The 25289-nt window shown below is 42.4% G+C and overlaps 1 protein-coding gene across 1 annotated transcript in view; it reads left to right on the forward strand.

The window, feature by feature from the left end:
• Positions 1-4998: 4998 nt before the first annotated feature.
• The window catches only part of LOC119390069 (uncharacterized), a 37833-nt gene continuing 17542 nt past the window's right edge, over positions 4999-25289 (forward strand). Inside the window, exons 1-19 of the mRNA XM_037657605.2 lie at positions 4999-5198; positions 5820-6100; positions 7929-8006; positions 9174-9294; positions 11490-11566; positions 12954-13031; positions 14150-14273; positions 16025-16089; positions 16872-16949; positions 17283-17406; positions 18325-18383; positions 19967-20044; positions 20525-20648; positions 21222-21286; positions 22219-22296; positions 22606-22729; positions 23271-23335; positions 24224-24301; positions 24784-24910. Coding sequence (XP_037513533.1) covers positions 5150-5198; positions 5820-6100; positions 7929-8006; positions 9174-9294; positions 11490-11566; positions 12954-13031; positions 14150-14273; positions 16025-16089; positions 16872-16949; positions 17283-17406; positions 18325-18383; positions 19967-20044; positions 20525-20648; positions 21222-21286; positions 22219-22296; positions 22606-22729; positions 23271-23335; positions 24224-24301; positions 24784-24910 — 1873 coding nt within the window. The 5' untranslated portion in view covers positions 4999-5149. The remainder of the gene's footprint in view (positions 5199-5819; positions 6101-7928; positions 8007-9173; positions 9295-11489; positions 11567-12953; positions 13032-14149; positions 14274-16024; positions 16090-16871; positions 16950-17282; positions 17407-18324; positions 18384-19966; positions 20045-20524; positions 20649-21221; positions 21287-22218; positions 22297-22605; positions 22730-23270; positions 23336-24223; positions 24302-24783; positions 24911-25289) is intronic.

The following is a 25289-nucleotide window of genomic DNA, read 5'->3' on the forward strand; positions in this document are numbered from 1 at the left end:
AAATTGCAGGTTCAAGTGTGACAACCCGAAACACGATGAATGGTACGAAATGGAGAAAGACGGAACACCGTGCCACTTGCACATGAGGGTAAGCTACAAGGGTTCGATTACAGACCAGTAAATATATTTGGATAAAGTTGCTTCTGTACACCCCGGCATAAGGTCACAGTGGTAGTAGTAGTATCCCCTACTGCATGGTCACCGTGCTCAAAACAGCATCGTCTTCCGCTGCTTTCAACGTGTTCTTCGTGACTTCTCTTCATTTACGGCAGCTACAGAGATTAGACAGCGCAATTTTCTTGCATCATTGAGGGGTCTGGCTGGTTCCTAAACCACAAGACTGTAAATAACCTCACAAAGCGACCTTGAGACATAGAGATCGAAAGGTATTGTCTTTAAAGAAAAAATACTCACAGGGTTCATTATTCATTCGTCCAAGACGACTCGAAAGCCAAAGCCATCTTCTTCTTTTTCTTCCTAGTCAATGTATAAATCCTCCCCCGCGCCCTTCCGAAAGCTTTCTGCCCCTACGATGGTTTTACAATGCCTCCGATTCTGGAGGCACCGATGATGGCGCCGATGATGCCGTCACCGATGATGGCGTCACCGATTCTGGAGGCACCGATGATGGCGTCAATGGCGACGTCATTACGTGATGATGATTTTTCGCATCACTCGTGTTGAGGCCGACGCCGACGGTCAATATTCTTGTTAATGAGGCATCTAAGGCTTTCACATTAATAATAGTGAGGTATGTGAAGCACTACCCATCTCATCAGGAGCATCGGAGCTATCGCTACTGTTTTTAAATGTGACAAATAGTAGTAATAAGCTACCCCGCCTTTGAATTGAGCTTAATAACATGGGACGCATTCCTAACAAGTAAGCTTCATATATATGAATATTTTCACATGACTCAAAGAAAAGCAGGCTGTAGAAAGATGGAACGAAACAGCTCTTTACTGTCTTTTTCTTTGCAGGTGAAGAGCTTAGTCGGCGTCTGCGTGAATGGATGGTGCCAGCAGGCTGCAAATAAATGAGCACATGCATTTTAATATTAAAATGTTTTTTTATTCTAGTAGATGTGCTCTTTGGTAGTTCTATGGCTATGTCTGGTGTTGTGCTGCTGAGCATGAAGAAGCCGAGGGTTTAATTCGAAGCCACGGCGGCTGCAGATCTATGAAGACGAAGTGGAAACATGCGTGCGCAAATAAACTTAAGTGCGCAATAAAGGACATGGCATACTTACAATTAACCCAACGCCCTTCACTGTTAGGTCGCCCACACCAACTGTGCGCGTTAATGAAATCCTTAAAAAGCGCAATTTTTTTTTAAAAGTAACCTGGCTGGCCGACCAACATTGGTGTCTTTGTGTTCAATAAAAATGAGCGGAAGGTGTCTGTTCACCCGAGAAATGCACACTACATTTTGTTGGTGGATCCCAGAACAAGATCTAATCACTAAGATAGACAAATACTTTGCATTCCTCGGAAGATCTCGAGGCTTGTACTTGGAACACGGTATTTAGCTTTGCGGTAGCAAATGTTGTGATTCGCTTGATTGAAGGAAACGCTGCGGCAACTCATTTGTTAGCACAATGCGTGCTATTAGTTGTAAAAATAAACTGAAGCATCAAAGGCTCTCACACAAGATTTTTTGATATATGAAAAATTTTTCAGAGTTATAAAACTGAAAGTTAATTTTATTTATGGTCTAACTGTAGGGTTGTGCAATCATCATTGTTTGGCTCTACAAACAAATTTTTGAATGTAGGGGTCGTTTTGTAGGTCTTACGCTTGAATAGTGGGAATATATTTTTCCCGCGCACTGACTTTTGTGCTGTTTCTTGCACCTTCAAGTATATCTTCAGTCGATCTTCAGCAGCTGCTCGGCTGAAAGACAGACACTAAAGATATAATAGGAGATAAACATGTGAGTTTGAAGAAGATGGGAAAAGCAGGTACACCGAGGGTCAACGTGTATCATAGTAGTTTGCAAAATATATGCTAATTTATTTAAAATTTAAAAAAAAATGTTAAAGATCGGGCTAGTAAGTACTCCATCATGTAACTTCATCGCGTAAAACAAAAAACAGTCATACTGTTCCTTATGCATTTGTCTAAGACGACACGAGTCGATTATATTAATACCCCCCCCCCCCCCCGCACCCCCCGAAAGCTTTCTGCACCTAGCGTGGTTTCGCACTGCCTCCGGGATCAGAGGCATTGCAAGCGTTATTTTATTTTGTGAAAATAGTAAACATCGCTTTCTCAAAGTACTTCGCTTAGTTTATCGGTGTTATTTGTTTATTTATACGGGGTACGAATGCAGACAATGACAAATAAAAGAGATGAATGCGAATTGTATTTTGTACCTTTAAATTGTTGGAGGTAATTGATAATCTATGGAAATGGCGGACTGCATCAATTTTCTTGGAGTAGTTGAATGAGACTGCTTACCATCTTCCCTTAGTGTGGTAGAAATGGCAAACCATTCAACAGTTTACCGGCTGATGTTGGGGCTCGTTTGTTTCAGACGAGATGGATAAGCGGTGCTGGTGGCTACCAATAATATCGGGTACGCAAGCTGTCACAAATTATTAGCATATGCAGTTCAGTACGCGAGCCTAAGTGATACACTTTATAAACTGCTCAAATACGAGACGTGTATGCAGCTTTGTAAACATACAGTTCAGCTACGACAACACGCAGTGTCCCTAATGCTCATAAATATTATGTGTCGAAGGCTTTCTGTTTATTGGCAACTTGCTTCATGTGGTGCCTCTGGTCTTCTGTCAGTAAGGCTTAACCAGCAGTTTCTAGTGAATATTGAGACATCTGCTACACTAAACGAAATTTCGCTCACATGCTAGATGAGCAAGTTTACCACTCTTTTATAGGTCAGTGCTCGGCTCCTGCTGACAAAAATGTAGGTTAAAGTTAGCTATGTGCATCCATAAGAAAGGGGACGTCAAAGACCTGAAAAATTACAGGCCCATAAGCTTACTGTCGGTTGTCTACAAGCTATTTACAAAAGTAATTGCTAACAGAATTAATACGACATTGGAGTTCAATCAACCAAGGGACCAGGCAGGATTTCGTACAGGATTCTCAACAATAGACCATATTCATACTATCAATCAGGTGATAGAGAAATGCGCGGAATACAACCAACCCCTATACATAGCCTTCATAGATTACGAGAAGGCATTTGATTCGGTGGAGACATCAGCAGTCATGCAGGCACTGCGGAATCAAGGCATCGACGAAGCCTATATAAACATAATGGAAGAAATCTACAGCGGATCCACAGCCACTATAGTCCTCCATAAAGAAAGCGACAGAATCCCAATAAAGAAGGGCGTACGGCAGGGAGACACGATCTCTCCAATGTTATTCACCGCGTGTTTACAGGAGGTTTTCAGGGCCCTAGATTGGGAAGAGCTAGGGATAAGAGTTAATGGAGAGTATCTCAGTAACCTACGATTCGCTGATGACATTGCATTGATGAGTAACGCGGGAGACGAATTGCAGCTCATGATTACTGAACTGGATACGGAAAGTAGAAGAGTAGGTCTGAAAATTAATATGCATAAAACTAAAGTAATGTGGAACAATCTTGGTAGAGAACAGCGCTTTGCGATAGGTGGCGAGACACTGGAAGTTGTAAAGGAGTACGTCTACTTAGGACAGGTAGTAACCGCGGAGCCAAACCATGAGAGTGAAATAACTAGAAGAATAAGGATGGGTTGGGGCTCATTCGGCAAACATTATCAAATCATGAATGGTAGTCTACCACTATCCCTCAAGAGGAAGGTATATAACAGCTGCATCTTACCGGTACTTACCTACGGAGCAGAAACCTGGAGACTTACAAAGAGGGTTCAACTTAAATTGAGGACGACGCAGCGAGCGATGGAAAGGAAAATGATAGGTGTAACTTTAAGAGACAGGAAGAGAGCAGAGTGGGTCAGGGAGCAAACGGGGGTTAATGACATCATAGTTGAAATCAAGAAGAAGAAATGGATATGGGCCGGGCACGTAGCACGTCGGCAGGATAACCGGTGGTCATTAAGGGTAACTGACTGGATTCCAAGAGATGGCAAACGCGTGACGGGGAGACAGAAAATCAGGTGGGTAGATGAGATTAAGAAGTTTGCAGGTATTACGTGGCAGCAGAAAGCACAGGACTGGGTTGATTGGCGGAACATGGGAGAGGCCTTTGCCCTGCAGTGGGCGTAGACAGGCTGATGATGATGATGATGTGCATCCCTCTTGCACCCCAACATTTCAATACTTCGTTTCATACATCAGGGGCAGCGCTGTAGAAGCTATGCAAGAAGTTCGGTCAGCAAAATGTCCGCGCATCTCTTATGTGGATTTCACCATTGTAAATGTGGCCTCCGCGATTGGCTCCGGCTGCTCGCTACCGGAACTGATCGCAGTGGCCATGATACAAAAACACAGAGACACTAGGCGATCCAGAAAAACATAATGACAGCCGTATAAATAACAGGGTTTGTTTATTTTTGAAGCACCAAGCATTTGCTATTATTACTTAGTCTAAAAACAAAAGAAAAACCATAATATGGTGGCAAAATTATTGAAGTATATTTTGGTGCGAATGCATGTACTGCAAGAAGTCTCTCGCTGGCTTTCATAGCGTTGCCTCTGGTTTATGAAACGAAGTATAAGAAAGGCCGCGTGCTGCCCGCTTGCGCTTAGACAGAATTGGACCAAGGTCAGTCCTCCATCTTTCATGAGTAAAATCCTTCTCTTGACAGATGTGTGCCAAGAATCACCGCATAAAAAAAGCCTGGCATACAATAACAACTTGACCCATTTGTCCCAGCAACAAGAGCGCGATTTCTTGACGCCCATATGGCCGAAATCGTGGTGGCTTAGCCTTTAGGTTCCCTGATCCCTTTCTTTATATGCTGACAGCCATCGTCAGCGATACACGGCAGACACACGTGACCGAAGAATCGGCCAATAATCCGCTCGCAGTTGCATTAAATGTAGAAACCTTCACTTCTTGTGTGAACGTATTTATTCGTGCAGGCGCTAGAGTGCGTAACAAAACGCGCGAGCCAGTGGATATTTGCCGAAGAATATTTAGCCAACGTCTCGGCCTTGGAAATATCGGCGCAATGTTCCTTGACATCGTTATATATGCAAGTTTGGCCATTTTAGCCTCAGGTACGTGGTAAAGATGCTTGTGTTGGAATAGGAATGGTTGTGAATCGAGGCTGCATGATCTTCAGAAGCAAATATAATAATTAAATAAACATAAACAACGGATCCCAGAAGGCCTTTACTTAGGTTTCAGAAGTGCTGACTTTGTCCAGCATAGCTCCGTGAGTGAGGAATGCTGAAATATACACGTTTATATGGTCATGAAATTGTGCGTCATGAAATTGTGCCTGTTGGAAAACAGAAATTGTTGTACGATTATCGCGTTGCGTTTATTAGGGAACTTTAAACTTAGCGCCTTAGTGTAACTCAAAGAACTTTAGCGCACGTATAGTTCCAAACCCAGCCTGCGTTCTGTATGGTCAACAAGTTTGTGATTTTTTTTTTTTTTTGGAGTACCGGCGGTTCGCGAACGCTGCATTACGCTAAGACGCAAGAATGTAAAGCTCCCGCTGTTCTTATGCGACACTGATGTCACGGACATTACAGCCAAATTTCCGCTGTCGATGGTGCTATGCAGTGCAAAGGCGCCATCGCAAAGTCAGTAGTAGGTTTCTAACAAACCATATCATGTACGGGACCACAGTCTAAGCTTGGACAATTATTTCCTACTTTCTTCTCGCTTAGCGCAAATTAAGGCACCAGGACCCGTGCCACCCTCGGTACTCACGCCACCACCTGAACCACAGGTTGCTCAGACACCCCAAGTACCACCACAACAAAAAGTACCACCTGTATCCCCGAAACCCCCGGCGCCCTCAGCACCATCGCCACCTCGGGCACCTCCTGCGCCCCCGTCACCCCCTGCAACCGCAGCGCCGCCGAAGGCGCCACCAACGCCTTCGAAAGCTCCTAAGCCCCCGAATGACAACAATCCGGATTGTATTGCCATGAGGTACCATATACCCGTAAGTATCGCAATAGATTTCCTTCTGTAAGTTCATGCCGCTCATACTCCTATATTGTCAGAGGCCGGGTGACTTTAACGCCCATTTAATATAGCACAAGTCCTTAAAGATACCTTAAGAGGATGCCATGAAGTATTCACAATGAAAAACATGGAGGCAAGGCAACGGCAACCGTTGCCTTGCCTCCGTGTTTTTCATTGTGAACACATTGTGAATACAACTCACTCGTTCATTTTCAAACATTATAACATTTTGTGTATTGATGTTACGATTTCCTTTAGATTAAATACCACGTGCAGTGGGCACATACAGGGTGCTTTCTTAGACAATGCAGATTTTTAAATAAAAATGCTGTAGAGTAAGGTTCCTGTCGTCTACGCACACGAACTCTACGTCGAGGCGGAAAAAGCTTGCCGCAGCTAAAGTGCCAGTAAGTGGACTAAAAATTAAGAGAGGCTCGGTAATTTACATTTTAATGACTGAATTGAGGGCAATCGCTTCGTGGGAAAGTTGCAGGGCATCACATTTCATGGTGTGCCATTTTTTAGAAATCGCGAAATTTGTGCTTAATTTTAGATATTCGTCATACAATTTTAATGTAGATAACGAAACTGAGCCTGCCGCCCGCACAGCAAACATGGACGCTTTGTTACGCCATGCCGGAACCTTCCGTGGCAAGGAAGTGACAAAATTTGAACCAAGGCGCGTCGCGGCAGTATTTTGACATTGAAAGCAGTGAATCATGGCTGGACTAAAACCACAATTCCTCCGTCCTATGTATGCAAGAACTCCTAGAGTGTATGCCATATATATCCGGCAAATCCCACTACTCACCACTGGTCCGCTAAAAATCAAGAACACACGGGCGACAAACCTTAGTTAAGATTACTGGACAGGCGTAACCAATTAATGAGAGAGGCTTTAACGAACTGTCAGTATTAACCCAGTGATAAACACCTGGGCCGCACGATTCAGCTTCGCTGATTAGCCGTCAGTATGAAGTGCTAGGCTTACCATTTTTGATAAAAAAAAGCTTAGTTCCGTAAAGAAGCTACTCTAAATTGTCGACCATTTTTCCAAACACAGAAGCCCCTTCCAGATTCAACTTTTGTGGTTATAGAACGCCAATACCCTGGCACGCTTCTGTCTTACTGGCTGGCATGTTATTAGCTGCCGTTGATGCTTATGAGTTTCAATTGCGAGATATTATGATAGTCCAGTTTGTTTACGTATGTTATTCGTAGGCGTTATTTTTTTTAATGAGTAGTGGGTTTGTTAGCTGGGAGCTGCATTGCCTTCCTATGTAAATATGGTACGGGGAAAGCACAGCGACTTTACCTACAAACACGTGGCACTTGTGAGGTCTTACTTCGCCTGCTGTATCAAAGAACCGTTCTCTTTACTAAGATGCACTCTACTGCGTTCCCTGTCGCAGAAATCGAAAGTTTTAGCGAGGTGATGCATCTGCATATGTTAGAATCTAGGTCATAGTCCTTGTAGGAAAGAAAAAGGGCCGAGTGACCAAAATGGGCGCACTGACGTCTAGTGCCTAAAATTCCAGTGCTTTTCCTTTAGGCTCATATCAAGTATCGTTTTATCTTTCTTAGTTCTTTGCATTTTTACATACGTCATAATAACGTTAGCATGACCTAACATAAGCACTAAATCTCGAACTGCGCCCTAATTGTGGGTCGTTTTCTCCTTCAAACTTGGCAGTTCTCCTTCAAATTTTCCTTCAAAGTTGGCAGCACAATTCTTCATGGCATGATTCACTTTTCTTTTCGATTTAGTGTAATTGGTAACGTTTTTATTTTTCCTTTTTCCACAGAGGCACCTTTTTTACAACTGTACATTTGTTTGTGAAGGAGATGAAGAATTTATTTTGGGCAACCGCGAAACATGCTTTGTAAGTATAGTTCGACTTTTACGGTCTATTGCAATGCGAAATCTTTTCTATGGAAGTTACCTTTATCATGGTACCATAAAATTATAGCATAAAAGTTGAAGAAAAATAATTTGTGCAGAACAACTAACGACGAATCACAGCATGATTACACGAGATGTGAAAATGGAGCACAAGTTAGGCGATACGACTCAGCAGCAAAAAAAAAGCAAAACTTTTGACCTCCTCATTCTCAATTAATAGGTGGGTGTATCACAAGTGTAAGACAGTCTTCACAACGCACGACGATCTTCCCAGTCATTCCCTAAGCAAGAAAAGAACTTCTAAAGATTTAACTGACAAAACTACCTGCGAGCTGCTAGCACACGTAACTGGACATCTAGGCAGAAAAGACAGGGTTTCGTCCGAGGGGCTCATTTTCTTATTATGTATGACTAATGAAACCGACAGACAGTTAAGCTCAGAAAAACATAGGGGACATTATTTGTGGTTTCTTAACTGCAGTGCAATGACTCTCGATTAAATTGAAAGGAATTAAAGTGGTCAAAAAATCATCCTTTCTGTCAGCGGGATCCGCACCCACAACCTTCTAGTTATGCATCCGATCTTCTACCAATTGGTCTGCAACGGAGGCTGCTTCCTCGTCCACCTGGAAAGAAGTTGAAAGTGGACGAAAAATCACCCTTTCCTTCGGTGGGATCTAACCCCACAACCATAGCACAAATAAGTACCGGAGAAAAAAGTGGGCGAGGGCGCGTCATCTATTGTAGCGCAATTGGTAGAGCATTGGACGCGTAGCTCGAAGGTTGTCGGTTCAGATCCCGCCGATGGAAAGGGTGATTTTTGGTCCACTTTCAACATTTTTCAACTTAAGCGAGAATCTTTAGACTACAGTTAAGAATCCACAAATAATGTCCGTTATGCTTTCCTTAGGTTAACTGTAGGTCGGGTTCATTAGTTGTGTATAAGAGAGGCAGGCATGTGTTTGAGGTGAAATTATTTTGTGGCATCTATTTACGTAATTCTGTTCAAATGATCTCTGCTCACTGGTAAATTCCTCGAATGTGCTGATATTAAGCACCGTTCATGAGACAAACATCTTTGCCGCATGGATCCATGACTTGTTCGTAACTAGCCATTTTTCTTTTTGTTTTTCTTTTGATGTGTTAGGCTCAAGACCCAATCGAAGACATGCCTGTCAGAAAGGGTGTAAGAACTGTCACCGGGGACATGGGAACCTGTATAGATGGAAAGTGCGTCATTCCAGAGAGTGGGACACCACCGAAAAAGCGTAAGGGAAATTTTTAAAGAATGAGAATGACCCGCATTTCTTCGAACTTTTTATTAATTTATCTGCTCGCTTTTTTATCAAAAATAATATAAGCGCTTGCGGGCTGTCACAGGGGTGGGAATGCAATGCACAATACGACGTACGAAGCAATTCGCTAACAATGGTTCGTCTTAGTTGAGCACGCCTTAGTTGAGCTTTCCGTGTACTGGGCGATGTCAGTGCACGTCAAAGCACACCAGATGGTCGAAATTTCCGGAGCCCTCCACTACGGCGTCTCTCAAAATCATATCGTGGTTTTGGGACGTAGAACCTCAGATATTATTATTATTATTATTATTATTATTATTATTATTATTATTATTATTATTAGTTCAACTTATTGCACTTATAAATGGTACGTAGCAAAAAAAAATAAGAAAACTGAATATATCAACTTTTGTGCTGAAGGAAAGAAGTGGAAATTTTAAGGGCTCGTTTTTCTATGTTATACACAATAATAATGAGAACTAACAGACAATAATGCCAAGGAAAGTATAGGGGACGTTATTAGTAGTAAATGTAATGTAAATGTGAAGAAAGAAAAGTGGACGAAAAGATAGCTTGCCGCGGGCAGGGACCGAACCTGCGATCTTCGAATAACGCGTCTGATGCTCTACCAACTGAGCTACCGCTGCGGCCATCCCCCCGTCCATTTTAAGGCCCGAACACACGTACGCGTTGCAGCGCGTCAACGCGTGACCTTTTGACGCGGCGCCGCACATTCTCCCTATGGGGAGAGAGGGCGCGCGGCTGCGCGAAGCTGCGCGCCCTCCCTCTCCACAGGGAGAGGGCGCGGCACCGCGTCAAAAAGTCACGCGTTGACGCGCTGCAACGCGCACGTGTGTTCAGGCCTTTATGGGGTATATATGTGTATTTAAACGTGGGAGCGTCAGTCAGCGCCACCAGTAGATCGGTCCCTGCCCGTGGCAAGCTATCTTTTCATCCACTTTTCTTTCTTCACATTTACATTACATTTACTACTAATAACGTCCCCTATACTTTCTTTGGCATTATTGTCTATTAGTTCTCATCAACTTTTGGGCTGTAAGATAAGACAGCACTGCGGATATTGATACGCGGTGGCAGTTGTCCTGGAAGGCGCAATACAAACTAAAGACAAGGGACGATAAGAGACATCGTGAGGAGTTGAAGACGTAAGAAAAGGTGCATGTATGTGAATAAAGCCTCCCGCAAAGAAATGAGGTACTAATCTTATCGTTAAGCGCGCAAAAGAAAATAACCTTCAGTGTAAGAAACCAAATACCAACGCAAGGTAGACCATTTGCTAGTTCATAACCAAGACGGGCAATAGAAAATACAAGCAATGGCGAATCGACAGCTAAGATGATCGCACATAGAGTGTATATGCAACTATTTCTGTTTATGGGAAGCAGTTAAGAGAAAACATTTATTCCACAAAGACACCACTACAAAAGTCACAGGGTCACTTATGCATTGACCTAAGACAACTCAAAGGCGAAAGCCATTTTCCTTTTCTTGTCAATCAATGTATTGATCCCGCCCCGACACCCACCGAAAGCTTTCCGCCGCCTAACGTGGTTTTGCAATGCCTCCGGGATCGGAGGCGTTGCAAGCATTCTGCACCTCACCTGCTTTCACACTGCCTCCGTGATTAGCCCACTTTTGGCCAAGCGGCGATATCATGTGATGATTTCACAATGACGTCATCCCGTGATGATTCATCCTGCCTTCTATATTCCCGGACAACTTTCTTTTCTTTTTGCCATGGAAAGACTTTCTTTCGAACATTTAGGCCCAGCCCCCCCGAAAAAAAGTCTTGGCTACGTGCCTGTCATATAATATACCAAAAATGCATCAGTACACTGCAACAACACAGGTAGAGTACACTCGAAAATGCAAAATTTCATTACGTATGTTGACTTTTCAACCCATTTTTGTATTTAGATCCTTTCCACTTTAAATTCGCTTGAGACGTGAGTAGCATATAATTCATGTATGAGCGATGTGGAGCTTTGGGCGTGAGCGCCAAGTAGCGTCTACTGTACGATTCCTTGAAGACATTATCGAACGCATTGTAATAGTGACTCCTGAAACACCACTTATAACATTCTATCGCCTTTTAGAACTGTCACAGAAGACGTTTATTTATTTTATCAATAATTATCTTTTGTTAGCTAAACCTCCAAGGCGTACTCCAAAGCCGAGGCCACCCGCTGACATCAGCCCAGACTGTGATCATCCGAACACCACCGTAAGTTTAGAAATATATTTAACTTTGCTTTTCAACGCTGTGCGGAAATCAGGGCTGTAAAATCGCGTGTTCAACTTTTTGATCCGGAAAAGCAAAGTAAGATTAAAAGCATTGTGAGTCTTCTGCTCTTCAATGACTATTACGCCTTCCTAGGTCGGCTCAGGATGTGCACCCTGAAAGAAGACCAGGATGCATACAGTGATTAGCATAAGGAACGCGTAAATGCAGGTGGATTTACCAATTCAGGTTACTTGTTAGACTTCCAAAACAGCCGACTCTAATTCTGCAACCTACTCGCTTCCAGTAGAAGTCCTCATAGTACCTTACGTAAAAACTGAAATACCACGTATTTTTTATCTTACGCACGAAGCCATTTTTTTCACGTTGTTAGAAATCTCACTGCATGAATACTCAATGAACAGCGCTGTTCAATTCACAGAAATGTTCACAATAAAATTGGTAGGCTGTGAAAATTGCGTCAGAAAAACTTTCGGCGCAACACAGGAAGCACATTTGAAACTGCATCTTCAGATGCTCTTCTGCCAGATGCGTAAGTTACTTACACGGGCAGTTGATATCTTCGAGGGGGGTGATTGGTTCGGATCAGCAGCAATGTTTAATTGCGTTAAGTTTATTATATTAATTTTTTGAGGATTTCAATACTACATATTTTTAACGGAAATCCTTTGATTAGCCCTGTTTTCAATATATGTCCCGTACTGCTGAAACAATACAAATAATATGTCAGCGCATATATTGAGCATCTATTAATGTTAAGGACGTACCTATGTGTCTATATGGTCTCAAGGACGGATGTGTCGAACGGGTGTAGTAGGCTTACGAATAATCAGACACGAATTATCAGACACAATTTTTAATTTTCGATGCCTTATACAAGGTGACATTTGGCGGCTAATGCTTAAGTATACTACTCTCGTTGAACCTTGTAATCAACTCACACCAGATGTTCAAGCCGCTAAAACATTCGTACTCCAGCGAAAGTAAACACTTAAGGGTTGGTGAATAATATGTAAAAAATACAAGAAATGCGCAACTTGTACTATCTAGACTATGATCACTGGCTTATAAAAGTTGCCGCGAATAATGATTGCCATGCTACTATTTAGCTTCAAGTTTATCATTTTGAACATGTATTCTAAGGTGACCATTCTGTAAGTTTAAGGAGGGGAATTCTTCTGTTACCTATACCTCGCCATTTTGAGTTATGACGGTAGTGTCCACGTTAACGGAAGGAATGAAGAACTAAAGTATGTACTTAGTGATAAAAACATTGTTCAAAATAAAAAAAACACAACACGAAGGGCTTAACGTTGATGTCGTGACAGCTGTGACACCCGACTGATCTGCAATTTTTTTTTTATTTCAGAATTACGTTTATCAGGAATGCAGCTTCATTTGTCAAGGAGACCAACTTTTCACCTTGCGAAGTCGCGAGCGGTGCATAGTAAGTGTGAATCAACGACAATTTTTATTTTTCAGTGCCTTATACAAGGTGACATTTTGCGGCTAATGCTTAAGTATACTACTCTCGTTGAACCTTGTAATCAATTCACACCAGATGTTCAAGCCGCTAGCGCATTCGTACTCCAGCGAAAGTAAAGACTTAAGGGTTGGTGAATAATATGCAAGAAATACAAGAAATGCGCAATTTGTACTACCTAGACTATGATCACTGGCTTATAAAAGTTGCCGCAAATAACGCCCACAACATCGCCAGGTGAAGATAAACAATCAGCTTTTCTGACAGGCCAAAAATACTGATTGTTAATTTCACCTGGTGATGTCGTGGGCGGTATTGGTGTACTGTGCATGCGTTTTGAGGGTTCCTGAAAATAAGATTTGCAGGTGTTATTCCAGCGTCGTGTACGTCGGGGTTCTTTGTCCTCCCTAATTTTTTGCTGGTATTTTCAACCAACATGAACCAACTGACTCAGACAGCGACTCTTCTTACTATTTCAGAATGAAACTACATAATATTCACTAAAATAATTTCAAAGTTCCAAGCTCCACGATAAGGAAGCCGCACTTAGTTACTTGTGTTGAAAACGGGGTGAAGAAATGGCAGAATGCCACCCAAGGAAATTGCTGACGACGTGCCAGTGCTTTGAATCCTACTATTGTGACAGTAATTCAATTAGGCCGTACACCTCAGCTTTATTTGTTCATTCGTGTGCCTGCGAAAACTGCGTGAAATTCTTTCCCCCCTCTCAATTATAAGAACAAAAGCGTAAAACCAGGTGCACAATGGTTTAATCTGAACAAAGAAGTTAATAAGTTAAACAGAAGAAATAGCACTTGACCTGAATTCCCCTTGCACTAACTGTTTCCCTGTAGAAACTAATAACATCAATTGTATGTTCCCCAGCTGAGGAATTAAACTCTTAATTCGTGTGTTTTACACCACTTCCTGTGACGTAGCTCATTTTAGTAAATGTATACCCCTCAAGGTGGTTATTGTATTTCAAACTATAAGCTATCGCTGTCGGCAAAGCAAATCACTATATTTCAAGAATACGATAGTGACATCACTGACGAGCTTATTTCCCCCTTCCAACATTTCAGCTGCCAGGGCAAAATTCATCGCGTGGAACATCTCCAGTAAAGGGAAGCGCGACAGCTTTCGTTACGGGAGTCTGCGTAGAAGGAAAATGTGTACTTAACGATACTTTGGCTCCACCGCAACAGCGTAAGTTGTGTTCGCTCACCATTTTCGCTGATGGGATTAAGGGCAGCAGACTTAGGCGGTACAAGGTAAGGCTTTCTCGAACTTCGTCGCGCAACACAGCTCGTTTAGCCGCCGCTTCTATTGTATACTTTAGGACAACAACCTAGAACCACAATATATTATGGACAATCAGAATAAAAAAAATGTGTTGTTGTATTGCTGATGTCTAAGCCATTGTCTCAGACACAGTCATAACTCTTTATGTGAAGAACAGTCTCTTTAAGTTTCTTTTCCGAAAAATTTCTTTTTTTCTGAACGGCATTGGTGCTCAAGCATTTATTTGTTGTGGGGTTTCTCCGTCGAAGGCACCATTTTCCGCCAAGAAAACGATCGCCCCGCCATGGTGGTCTAGTGGTTCTGGCGCTCGACTGCTGACCCGAAGGTCGCGGGATCGAATCCGGGCCGCGGCGGCTGCATTTTCGATGGTGGCGAGAATGTTTGAGGCCCGTGTACCTAGATTTAGGTGCACGTTAAAGAACCCCCAGGTGGCAGAAATTTCCGGAGTCCTCCACTACGGCGTCATTCATAATCATATCGTGGTCTTTGGACGTTAAACCCCAGATATTGTTATTAAGAAAACAATCATGCATGATGAGCCAGCAAAATGAGCACGTCTTTATTTTAGGATGTGTTTCGCTGTAACAATAGCCAAACTTGTCATTTTTATGAATTTTAGCATTATTTACGATCCTCCACGCTCTTAATTTGCACAATTCCACGTGATGAAAATTTCCTTTTTCCGAAAGAAAAAGGCTAGCAAAATGCTGCCTGAATTAAAACGGTAAAATCTGCACCGGCCATTATCTGAAAGTTCCTTGACCGGCTACATCTTCCATGCGTACATTGGATCTCGACAAATAAACAAAAATATAACGAACGAACTTCTGCAAGTTAACTTGAAAAAGGCCGAGTTCATTTGGTATCGAAGCACAGACACCGGCCTAAGCAAGCAGCAGGGGTGCTGAAAATGTTTCGTGTACACGGGAAGACGTCAGCTTTCTGGAGTAATGAACAAGTGAGAAACCAAAAGCGGATGATATTAGATTAAAGAAGCGTACTTACATGTACCCTGTGCTTCTTGAGAGCAGTCTATCAGTGAGTTTAAGGTGCCGTTTCTGTACAATGATTACCTTCTCCCCCTAGGACCTTACCATTTGAAAGTGTTTTTGGTGTGTTTGTCCCCTTCTGATTTGCGTTCTTAACACACACTTGGTTGTATTTCTTTGTTTTCCTTGTTTCCTTGTACTTCCTTGTTTCTTTTAATTTACAAGAGCGCGAAACAACGGGAGACCCATCGGGAACGAGGCTGTACCAAACTAGGCTGCGAGGAAGCTAGATTAATGCAGATATTTTGTCTTCTTTGCTTTTGTACATATCGGCTTCGTGCTGCTGTAATTATGGGTACTAACAATAAGTGCGCATACTTTAAGTATTGTTATGGCCCTTCAACTAGAATCGTCAGTGGTGCACCTCTCCCATTTTGCTTCGACTCTATGGAGAAGCTAGTAAGAATGCCCGAATGACACACTTGTCGAACTGGATGTGACTTATTCCAAGACTTACAAGGAACGCACTTCTCATGTTCCTTGATTTTGTTTCACCTTAGAAAAATTGTTGCTGAAGATTCAAATCCACACATGTCCCATCAACATTTTTTTAAACAGCATGCTCTGAATTTGTAGGTAATCAATAATTCCTTACTTTTCATGTAGCAATAATACCAATGCCCCCACGAGAAACTAATCCGGATTGTGCTGCTAGCAAGCAGAAGAATTCCGTAAGTACCACGGATTCCTTTCTCGAGTTCGTTGGTTCAATTGCTTAATTACATCTTCAGATGCTCTAAAAGCGATAGCGTGTTTTTTGTCTTTTTTGTTAGTTTTTCAAAACTGAATGAAAAACTTCCGTCCTAATTGCTGTCCTTCCTTGGGCTTGTGCCTATCTATTCACATTTTCTCGACTTTTGTTGAGTTTTTTTTTTCTTCGAAATTTCGCCAAGCGGAGAGCACACAGCCACACCTTTAATGCAGCTAAACCGTCTTTCTACTTTTGTCCCCCCTCCAATCCATATCAGTGTCATTCAGCTGTACGCTCATCATTTCCCGTTATAGACGTTTCGGCGGCATGCTTCTAGAAGCTAAATCACCAGAGCTCGCGCACATGCATTAAGGGCCATTTTGAGGATAAAGGAAGAGATTGTGGCTTATTAATGGTATCACACCTGCTCCGGCGCGTAGACACAGATTTAGCCGCTCGCCTTCTCTTGAACCACAATTTCGTCACTGAATAAGTGTAACCAGGTAAATTTCGCAGGAAATAATTGTCACAATGTATAACCTAATATTAGCAATCAGCATTAAGCCCGGCGATTGGCGATATATTAAGGCTTCAAGTACACAGCCCGCAGTGAAAGCACGCAGTTCTGCCCCATATGCCAGCATTGTTTTGGTACGCTAGGGATAAGTTTGTTTTCTAAAGAAACGATGTTAAATTAATTACACGTGCCATATGTCTGATCTAATTAGCAGTCCTTACTTCTATCATCCCTTTTTTTTTCAGAGTTATCTTTATCACAATTGTACATTTGCCTGCGAAGGTGATGAAGAAGTAGCGTTGGTCGATAAAGAATCCTGCGTGGTAAGTATGTCTGAAGGAACAATTTTCGTTTTCTAAGAAGACAGTGCTGCCATACTGTTTCCTAGACCAAGGTTTCTAAACTACACTCTATATTTGTGCAATTCACATTCAGTTTGAGCATGATGTGCTGTATTCCTTGTGCAATTTCCAACGAAAAGAGCTGTGCTAGTGTAGAATAATTCTAAGCTCTCTAGCATATTCCATATGAAGTATTTAAAAAATAGAATTCGCTAAGCTAAATATAGAGCAAAGTTCATAGCTGTCAGTAATCCCAGTGGAAGTCGTAGCCATTATTGACACTGTTATTCAATATTCTTACACCCGAAATTTCAGCTCAAACAGCTATCCCAAGCAGGTACCAAAAATCAAGTTAAAACAGGAGGCCAGCTTGAAGTCGAAATGGGATTCTGCTTAGAAGGCAGATGCCTTCCGCCGGGCAGTGAGGGGCCACCATCAAGTAAGATAAATTCACGTGATTTTTATTCCCGTACCCAAAATTAATTGCAATTTGAACAAACATACTGTACCTAATACAATTCCACCCGCATAAGTTTTAGGTACGTCACAAGACATGCATTGCACAATATGCAGTTAAGAATCCCAGTAGGACTTCGAAAATGGTAAATTTTCAGCGACAGTGAAGTCATATAGAGCTAGTAAAATAAGCAGTAGCATACTTGCTTGCAAAAAGGAAAATGGAATGTCGAAGGCAACAAGAGTAATACAAGAAAAAATTTGCTTGTATTAGTACAAATCCGGCGTGTTTACTCTTTTTATTTATTAGTGTGCTCTAAAGGCCCACACGGGCATTACGTAAGAGGAAGGGGGCGTGAGTTTGAATGACAATCATGCAAAGAAAGAATATTAGTAAGATACATTGAAGTAATTATCTAGAGCAAATGAGTTGATAAGTAGCTAATTAATCACCAATATATCTAATTTTGCTGTTTCGTTTGAATGCAACTTCGTTAAGGATGTTACCGACATGCGTTTTCATAAAACATTGATTCAGTGACATGCAAGAAAAATCACACCATCTCCCGCTAAAGGGGACCATGAGGCGATGCGAAGCAGTGTTTCGGCATGTAGAGCCCGCGTTCAGAGGTGGAGTGGTGACGGGGGAAAGGGGAGAGGAGAAGTGGTGAGGGCGTGCGCATGCGCAGTAAGGGTGATCACGCCGCACACCACCACCACCACCGAATTGAACTCCGCTATAAGATGCTTCACATCTAATATAACGTTACATGGCTTAGTTACACTTCAACATATACTAAAGCACGAAAATGGGCGGTAATGTGTACAGCCCCTGTCGCCATTTTTTAAAAAGAAACTGACTAATGCTTTGACGTCAATCTTCCCTTCATATTTATTGTAGATGGAAAGCCCCCACGTGACACAAACCCGGATTGCACTGCTTGGAAAAAGAAGCAAGCCGTAAGTATTACTCTTACAATACTACGCTCTGTCTTATGTAGACTTTCTACACATGCCTCACCGCCATTTTCAAGAAATTAGATCGGGCTAGTAGTATAAATATATCGTATTAGGTAGCTCACTTTTAACACGAAAGTGTTTTATGCCGGGGTCCACCAAGTACATCCGTCACGGATATGACGTTGATAAAATAGACGCCAACGGGTGAGAAAGAAAAAAACCAAGAAAAAGATACCCCGCTGGGAATCGAAGCCACGACGTTGCCGCCGCGACAGCAAGCGCCCGGCGCCCTACCGACTAAGCTAACTCGGGAGATGCGAGACCCGGTGCGAACGCGCCTTATATCTTTCACACATTCTCTTTCGCGGCGGGCGGAGCTTAGGCGGAGCGGGGCGGTGCCGCCGTTTGTGAGAAGTGAAAAGAAGTAATGCTTCACGATCGACACTTACTAGCGCTTACTCCGAGATTGCACGCGATATCGGAGGTCATGGTTACAGCGTCTCGATACCAGAGAGGTAGACTGGCCGCGCTTGCGTCGCCGAGGCACCCTTGACGCAGTTACGTTGGTTAAGGTCTTTCTTTGCATTTCGCTTCGTGTTAGCGTGCGTCGGCTCATCGGAGTAGTGCAGCTTCCACGTGCACCAACGGGATTTCTCCGCCGCCGACTACTTCAATTGCGAGAGCACCAACTAACAAAACTGCTGCAATACGCGTTGCAGAAAGGATGCGATTTCGACGGGCGAATGTCGTGCCTTGGTGGAGCGAGAGCAGCGCCTGCGAGACAGAAACCAGCGGGACGCACGCGTTTGCGGCTCAGGCTACGAACCTCTACCTCCCGTGTTGCTGAAGCGCAGTGTGTGTTAGTGTATGCATGAGCACAGGCGTCGGCTACCCATTACTAGAAAGACCACACCGTGCCGTTTCTCTCCTTAATTGACGACGCTTTGAAGAAGTGCATACCGGGTACCAGTGTTGATTATGAGCTTGTTGATATCACCCTTACGCGGGATTCACAATTCGCTGTGTCCAAATATATGTTCACACCGTCAGCTACTACAACGGTTTAATCATAATCATGGGCGTTAGTCGTCGCGATATAGACATACTGTCAACATGGGTGCATCCACGTCAAACGGTGCTATAGCTGGCAAACACGAATAGACATTGTGGAAGCTTTCATATATCACTACACAATAAGCACTACTTCTGTGAAGAAACGTTTCACTTTCGTGTTATACCGATTCCTATGACGGAGGGATCAGCCATGTTTTTGCAGGGACAGGGTAACAGATATACACAACACGCACTCTTGTGGTTTGCTTTAGTCTACTTGACGTGCAGTCCACAAGCGCAGTCCGTTTGTCGAAATGGGTCCAGAGACATTCCTTGCATTCAATGATTTCTCATCACATCCTCGAATGTATTTCGTTAAACACATGGAATATAAGGTAGTCTAATCGGCATTCATTTCCATCTTAATGTACAGACCTTTTTGCCCCATATACGATTTTAAATACTTATTAACGAAATATTGCTTCGTATGTGTTTTAAGAGTTGCAGTCTTGTTCTGCATTATCTTTCAGGATTACCCATATAACAATTGTACATTTATATGCGAACGAGATGAAGAAGTGCCATTGAACAATAGGCAATTCTGTGTCGTAAGTATAATGGTGGCTACCACAATGTGATTTACGCTTCTATTTTCATGATGAAGATATTTTAAAGGGTGCACCATTTCAAAAAATTATAAAATATACAGCTTCTTGCTCATTAAAGTAGTGACCATCTTGTTTTTATACCTTACACTGAGTCTTGTAGATAAACAAGTGTTTAAGCAGTAGGAATGAACTTTAGTAATAAAACAGGGACGACAGAAAAATAGTTGGATGAGCGTGGCGTTTCTTGTCCACGGAAAAGTGAAACTGTGCTGATATATTGGACCGGTTCACTACGTAATGATGATCTCCGGGGCTAAAAATACGGTCTTCTCCATGAGCAATGCCATTTGCGCGTCCATCATATCGAGCAAGCAAGTGGATACATAAAGTTTTAGTTTATGTTCTTCAAGATAAAGCAAGCACACATCGCTTGAATTCATCGTTCGGGGCTTTTTGTAATATAACAATGGAAATTTTCAGCTGAAACCAGCATCTCAAGCCCCCACGAAAACTCAAGTTAAAGGAGGAGACCGGGATACTGCCGAGTTAGGAGTCTGCGTAGGTGGCAGATGTGTTCCAACGAATGCCCAGACACCGGGAACAAGTAAGATGAATCCACGTGTCCTTCGTTCACGGGGCCATTGGAGAAATTTTAAACATACTGCCACAGAAGCTCCCCAATGGATGTTTGTGGGCTTTTCAAGGCATGCACTGCCAAAGATTTAAGTGCATATGTTATTAGCACAAGGAAAATGTTAAATTTTATATAAATCTACGCAATGAGGATACTAAGCACCGTCATATGCGTATAATGAAACAAAACACAGAAATACAAAAGAAAAACATAGCATTATTTCTTACCTTTGTTTTTGAGCGCAATAACAGCGAAATGGCACTGCGGGTAAAGTATGAATAAGTGAACAAAAGAATCCTTGTCGCCCACGAGCGTCGGCAGGACGTTGTCTTGAGGGGTGGGGGCGAAACCCGCGTTGCATCGCGGTGGGAGAGGGAGGGGGGTGGAGCTGGTGTGGCTTGGGCGTGGGGCACGTGTTTGTGTGGCTTTGGGAGGCAAGTACTCCTTTTGCGCACCCCCTGCTGACTCCCATGTCGTCGCCTCCTCTAAAGCAACTAGATTCTGCTAAATGTGACGTAAATCTTCCCTTATCTTTTAATGTAGCTGGAAAGCCAGGACCCCCACGTGACACAAATCCGGATTGTAATGCTTGGAGGGAAAATCTGACAGTAAGTACAACACAGACCCTTGTCACTTGTGTTGGTTCTCTAATATAGAGACCTCCCACGCACGAATGCTCAATATTCATCGCCTTTGTGCATTAGAGCGGTGGGCTGATAGACCGTGTTGACTCTCGCCGCTGCACTGCCGCGTGAAATCTCGTTGTGTCTTGTTATCTCTGAGCACCACATAGTCTTGCATTTTAGGCACATTAGTGTGCATTTCGGGTCGAATTCCGATTGTTTCGTTCACTAGGCACACCAAACAGGACCTACCTGTAACTTTAACAGCATTTTTTGCGCTGTTTCGAAATAGCTGACCTGGTAATACGAGGATTTGGCAGGTTCAAATAATGGGAGTTCCGAAATGTCTTAATAATCAGGAACTGAGATAGTAAAGTGAATCATGCTTGGTGACTCGAAGTTCTATCATTCGGTAGAGCAGGTAGTAAGCTTCCGTATCCAGACGCTACCCCCCTCTATTCACTCTTACGCGATAGTGACAGTGATCACCACGTCAATCTCTCCTGTCAACTAAGGGCTTCAGATACTGCGGTCACTCAACCAATTTCACTCGCGTGTTCATACAATGTCGTAAAGGTTTCAGGTCTACCTGTGCGTATAATGGCCTGGCAAGCTGGGGTGAGTAATTATGCAGATATCCCAGACAACTCGCGTATTGCCACCTCCAGTGGTTTTTAATGAATGCGTCTCAGGTAAAAGAAATCCAGAAAGAAGCGTTAATTATCCATTCATATATTCATAAATTTTAGTGCAGTTCGTGAAAAGATTGTATATATAAAAGTGATTGTGCCGGCATTCACTTTCGTCGAAAATGTATACACCTTTTTCCGCACGCAGGATACGAAATCTTGAATAGCAAATTAGCATTCATTGTTTCGCATATTTAGTTACATTTTTTGTTCATTTTTATATTTCAGAATTACCTTTATCACAGCTGCATGTTTGCATGCGAAGGAGATGAAGAAGTGCCTTTGAAAAATAAGCAATCATGTGTTGTAAGTATGATTTATCAAAACGCTTTGATACATCAATTAATAAATTAGCGTCCCATTTCTGTTTACCTAAAACATTAATACCTCCTATATGGAGGTATTAATTATCTTTAGACCTTCTTTCTCTTTCCATAGTCCATGAACATCGATCTAGAAATGCAGTATTCTGATTGACCAATGGTGTTTGCGCCTTTAATATTAAAAAAAGCGAAAGCTGTATGATACCTCAAAGTTTTAGTTTTGCAGAGAAAAACTGCGATGCATCCCTCCCACGGATGCATATTTTTTTCAACTTCCTAATTGAAATTTCAGCTCCATTCGACATCCAAACAAGGTAAAAAAAATCATGTAAAGGGAGGAGAGCTGGGCACCGCAGAGATCGGATACTGTAAAGACGGCCAGTGTGTTCCCTTGGACAACAAGTCACCGGTTACGAGTAAGATTTACATTCTCGTACTTTTTTCATCCGTATAAAATATCTCTAACAATTTTAAGATGACTAGGACGCGTAAAAACACACTCAGAATTATATCTAGGTGTGCGTGCCGGTAGATAGGCATGTGTGTCATGCGCACACAACACCATTATGTAATATTATTTAGTAGAGCCATAGGCAAACGATGGAGAGACGACTAATATGTATGTTTTCAAACTCTAATTAGAACTCCCAAGGGACGATAGAAGTATCTATTAAATCCCACAGTACTGGACCTGAGGTGGTGTGGCTTTTCGCTTGTTTCTCGTGAACGTAAGAACTATAGTTGAAGCTAGCGATACGCGTTAAACTAATGATAATTACTGAATGAAATGTCCGATAATTGTAATGTTACGTCTTTTACTTGCAATTTCATGTTGTTGTTTTTTTTTTTTCTTAAATCACGGGAAAATAGTTGAATCGACAAAACCCCGCCATCATTTCTAAGCACATGAAGCGTTGGAGCGCTGTGACGTCACTCATCCCTTCATTTTCTATGTAGCTGGAAAGCCACAACCCCCGAAGGAGAAGAACCCAGATTGTTATGCTTGGGAGAAGAATCAAGCCGTAAGTATCATACATTATCTGCTCCATTGTGTTGGGCGTACACATCTTCGCGTATACAGACCTCCTTTATTTGTCTGCTCACCGATCTTCACTTGTCGACTTTTCGGGTGGAAGATAACGGTTATTGAAGTCTCTTAACACGAGAGTGTTTTTCTAGGCACATAATCAATCGAGTGAGGTTACTGAATTTTATTTCCAAAATAGTTGTGCAATGCACATAACACCTGCAGCGTGTCTTTTGAGTTGTCCGTGACTGTTTCCCTATCAGGAAAGTAGCATGAGGTTGCTATCTTTTGCAGCGCTGCCAATTTCCTCCAGTCACTCACAGAAGAGTGAAACTACTCGCCGTGATAGCTCGGAATGTAAGGTTTCGCGCTAGTAAGCTCGAGGACGCAGGTTTGATTCCCTTTCACAGCTGCCGCATCTCGATGGGGGCGAAAAGAAAACTCGTGTATTTAGATTTAGGCGCACGTTGAAGAAACCCAGATGGTTAAAATCGATCTGGAGTCCCGCACTACGGCGTGCGTCATTATCATGTTATGGGTTCGGTAAGTAAAATGACCGAAATTATATTATTTCGCGAAACACCCGGTATAGAAACAAAATCCAGTGTCTGTATTCGCGAAAGCATCTTAGGGTGCGATTGTCCTCGAGTGCGGAAACTTTAGCCAACCTGGCATCTCAGCATACCATTAGCGAAGACATGACCAAGGACAGATAGGTTGCTTACGAAAGAAAACCTTCGTAAGTATGTGCCCAGTTTTGTACCTGATATGTACTGCATTTTTCGCATGTAGCACACCTAATCTTTGTTAGGAAATAAATGCTGATATTTTTTCTCGCGTGTTTGCTTGCACATATTCTTTTTTTCTCATTTTTACCTTTCAGAATTATCTTTACCACAGCTGTACATTTGTTTGCGAACTAGATGAAGAAGTGCCATTGAACAATAAGCAATCTTGTGTAGTAAGTACGTTTCTTTGTAATACGCTTGCTGCCTGTTCAATTTTGTTTCAACAACCTCTGCATAAAACTCTCCCGTAGTAGTGTAACGGCTGCGTAGCAGAAATTTTTTTCCGGGGGGGGGGGGAGGTTTCAACTCCCCCCCCCCCCCATCCTCGCCAACACCCAGCCTTCCTGGCTGCAGCAATGCAGTGTACTTAGTACGCTAAACAGTTTCCCTTTTTTGTTAACACATAAAGTGTTGTAGTTGCCAGGCCTGCTTGAAACGTTATGAAATATATGTATTTATATTCGTCTAGTGGCCATCTCTTGGTTACATTTTACTGTGGTTTTGTTGTACTTGAAAAAAATTCGCCAAAATTCCGAGATTTGATGGTAAATAACAAAATAATATATATGACATTTCCTGGTTTTACAGTTTTTAGCCTACTCCGCTTGAGTACGTCAGTTTGACATTTCTTTAACACTCTAATCCAACATTCCAGCTTCAGCCTGCATCCGGATTACCTTCAACACATCCGGTGAAAGGAGGAGAGCTAGGAACTGCAGACATTGGACACTGCGTGAATGGCAAATGTGTGTCCCCGAACAGCAAGCCACCAATGATAACGAGTAAGGTACCTTCACATGACCTTTCCTTTTAAATTATTTGAGCGCAAATCAGTCTAAAAAGCATATACAGGAATTTTGTGTATAATCTTATCTTCGTTATTCACGTTGCACGCTTGGTTCTTACTAGCTAGTGTTGTATATGCACATATTATTAGTGGACGCTATTACTATACTATTGTATTTTATTACCATTGTATTGTGCTTCATTTCCCGGTTACCCCTCCCCTTTGCAATGCCCTCAGGCCTTGAGGGCACAATAAATAAAGAAATAAATGAATAAATGAATAAATAAATATTCATTATCAATTTCATCGGGATAATGCAAGCGTGTCCTTGTGTATACAAGATGTCCATTGCAGCAGCTAGATATCATGGAGTA

The sequence above is a fragment of the Rhipicephalus sanguineus genome, chromosome 4, assembly GCF_013339695.2.
Source record: "Rhipicephalus sanguineus isolate Rsan-2018 chromosome 4, BIME_Rsan_1.4, whole genome shotgun sequence".
NCBI lineage: Eukaryota > Metazoa > Arthropoda > Arachnida > Ixodida > Ixodidae > Rhipicephalus > Rhipicephalus sanguineus.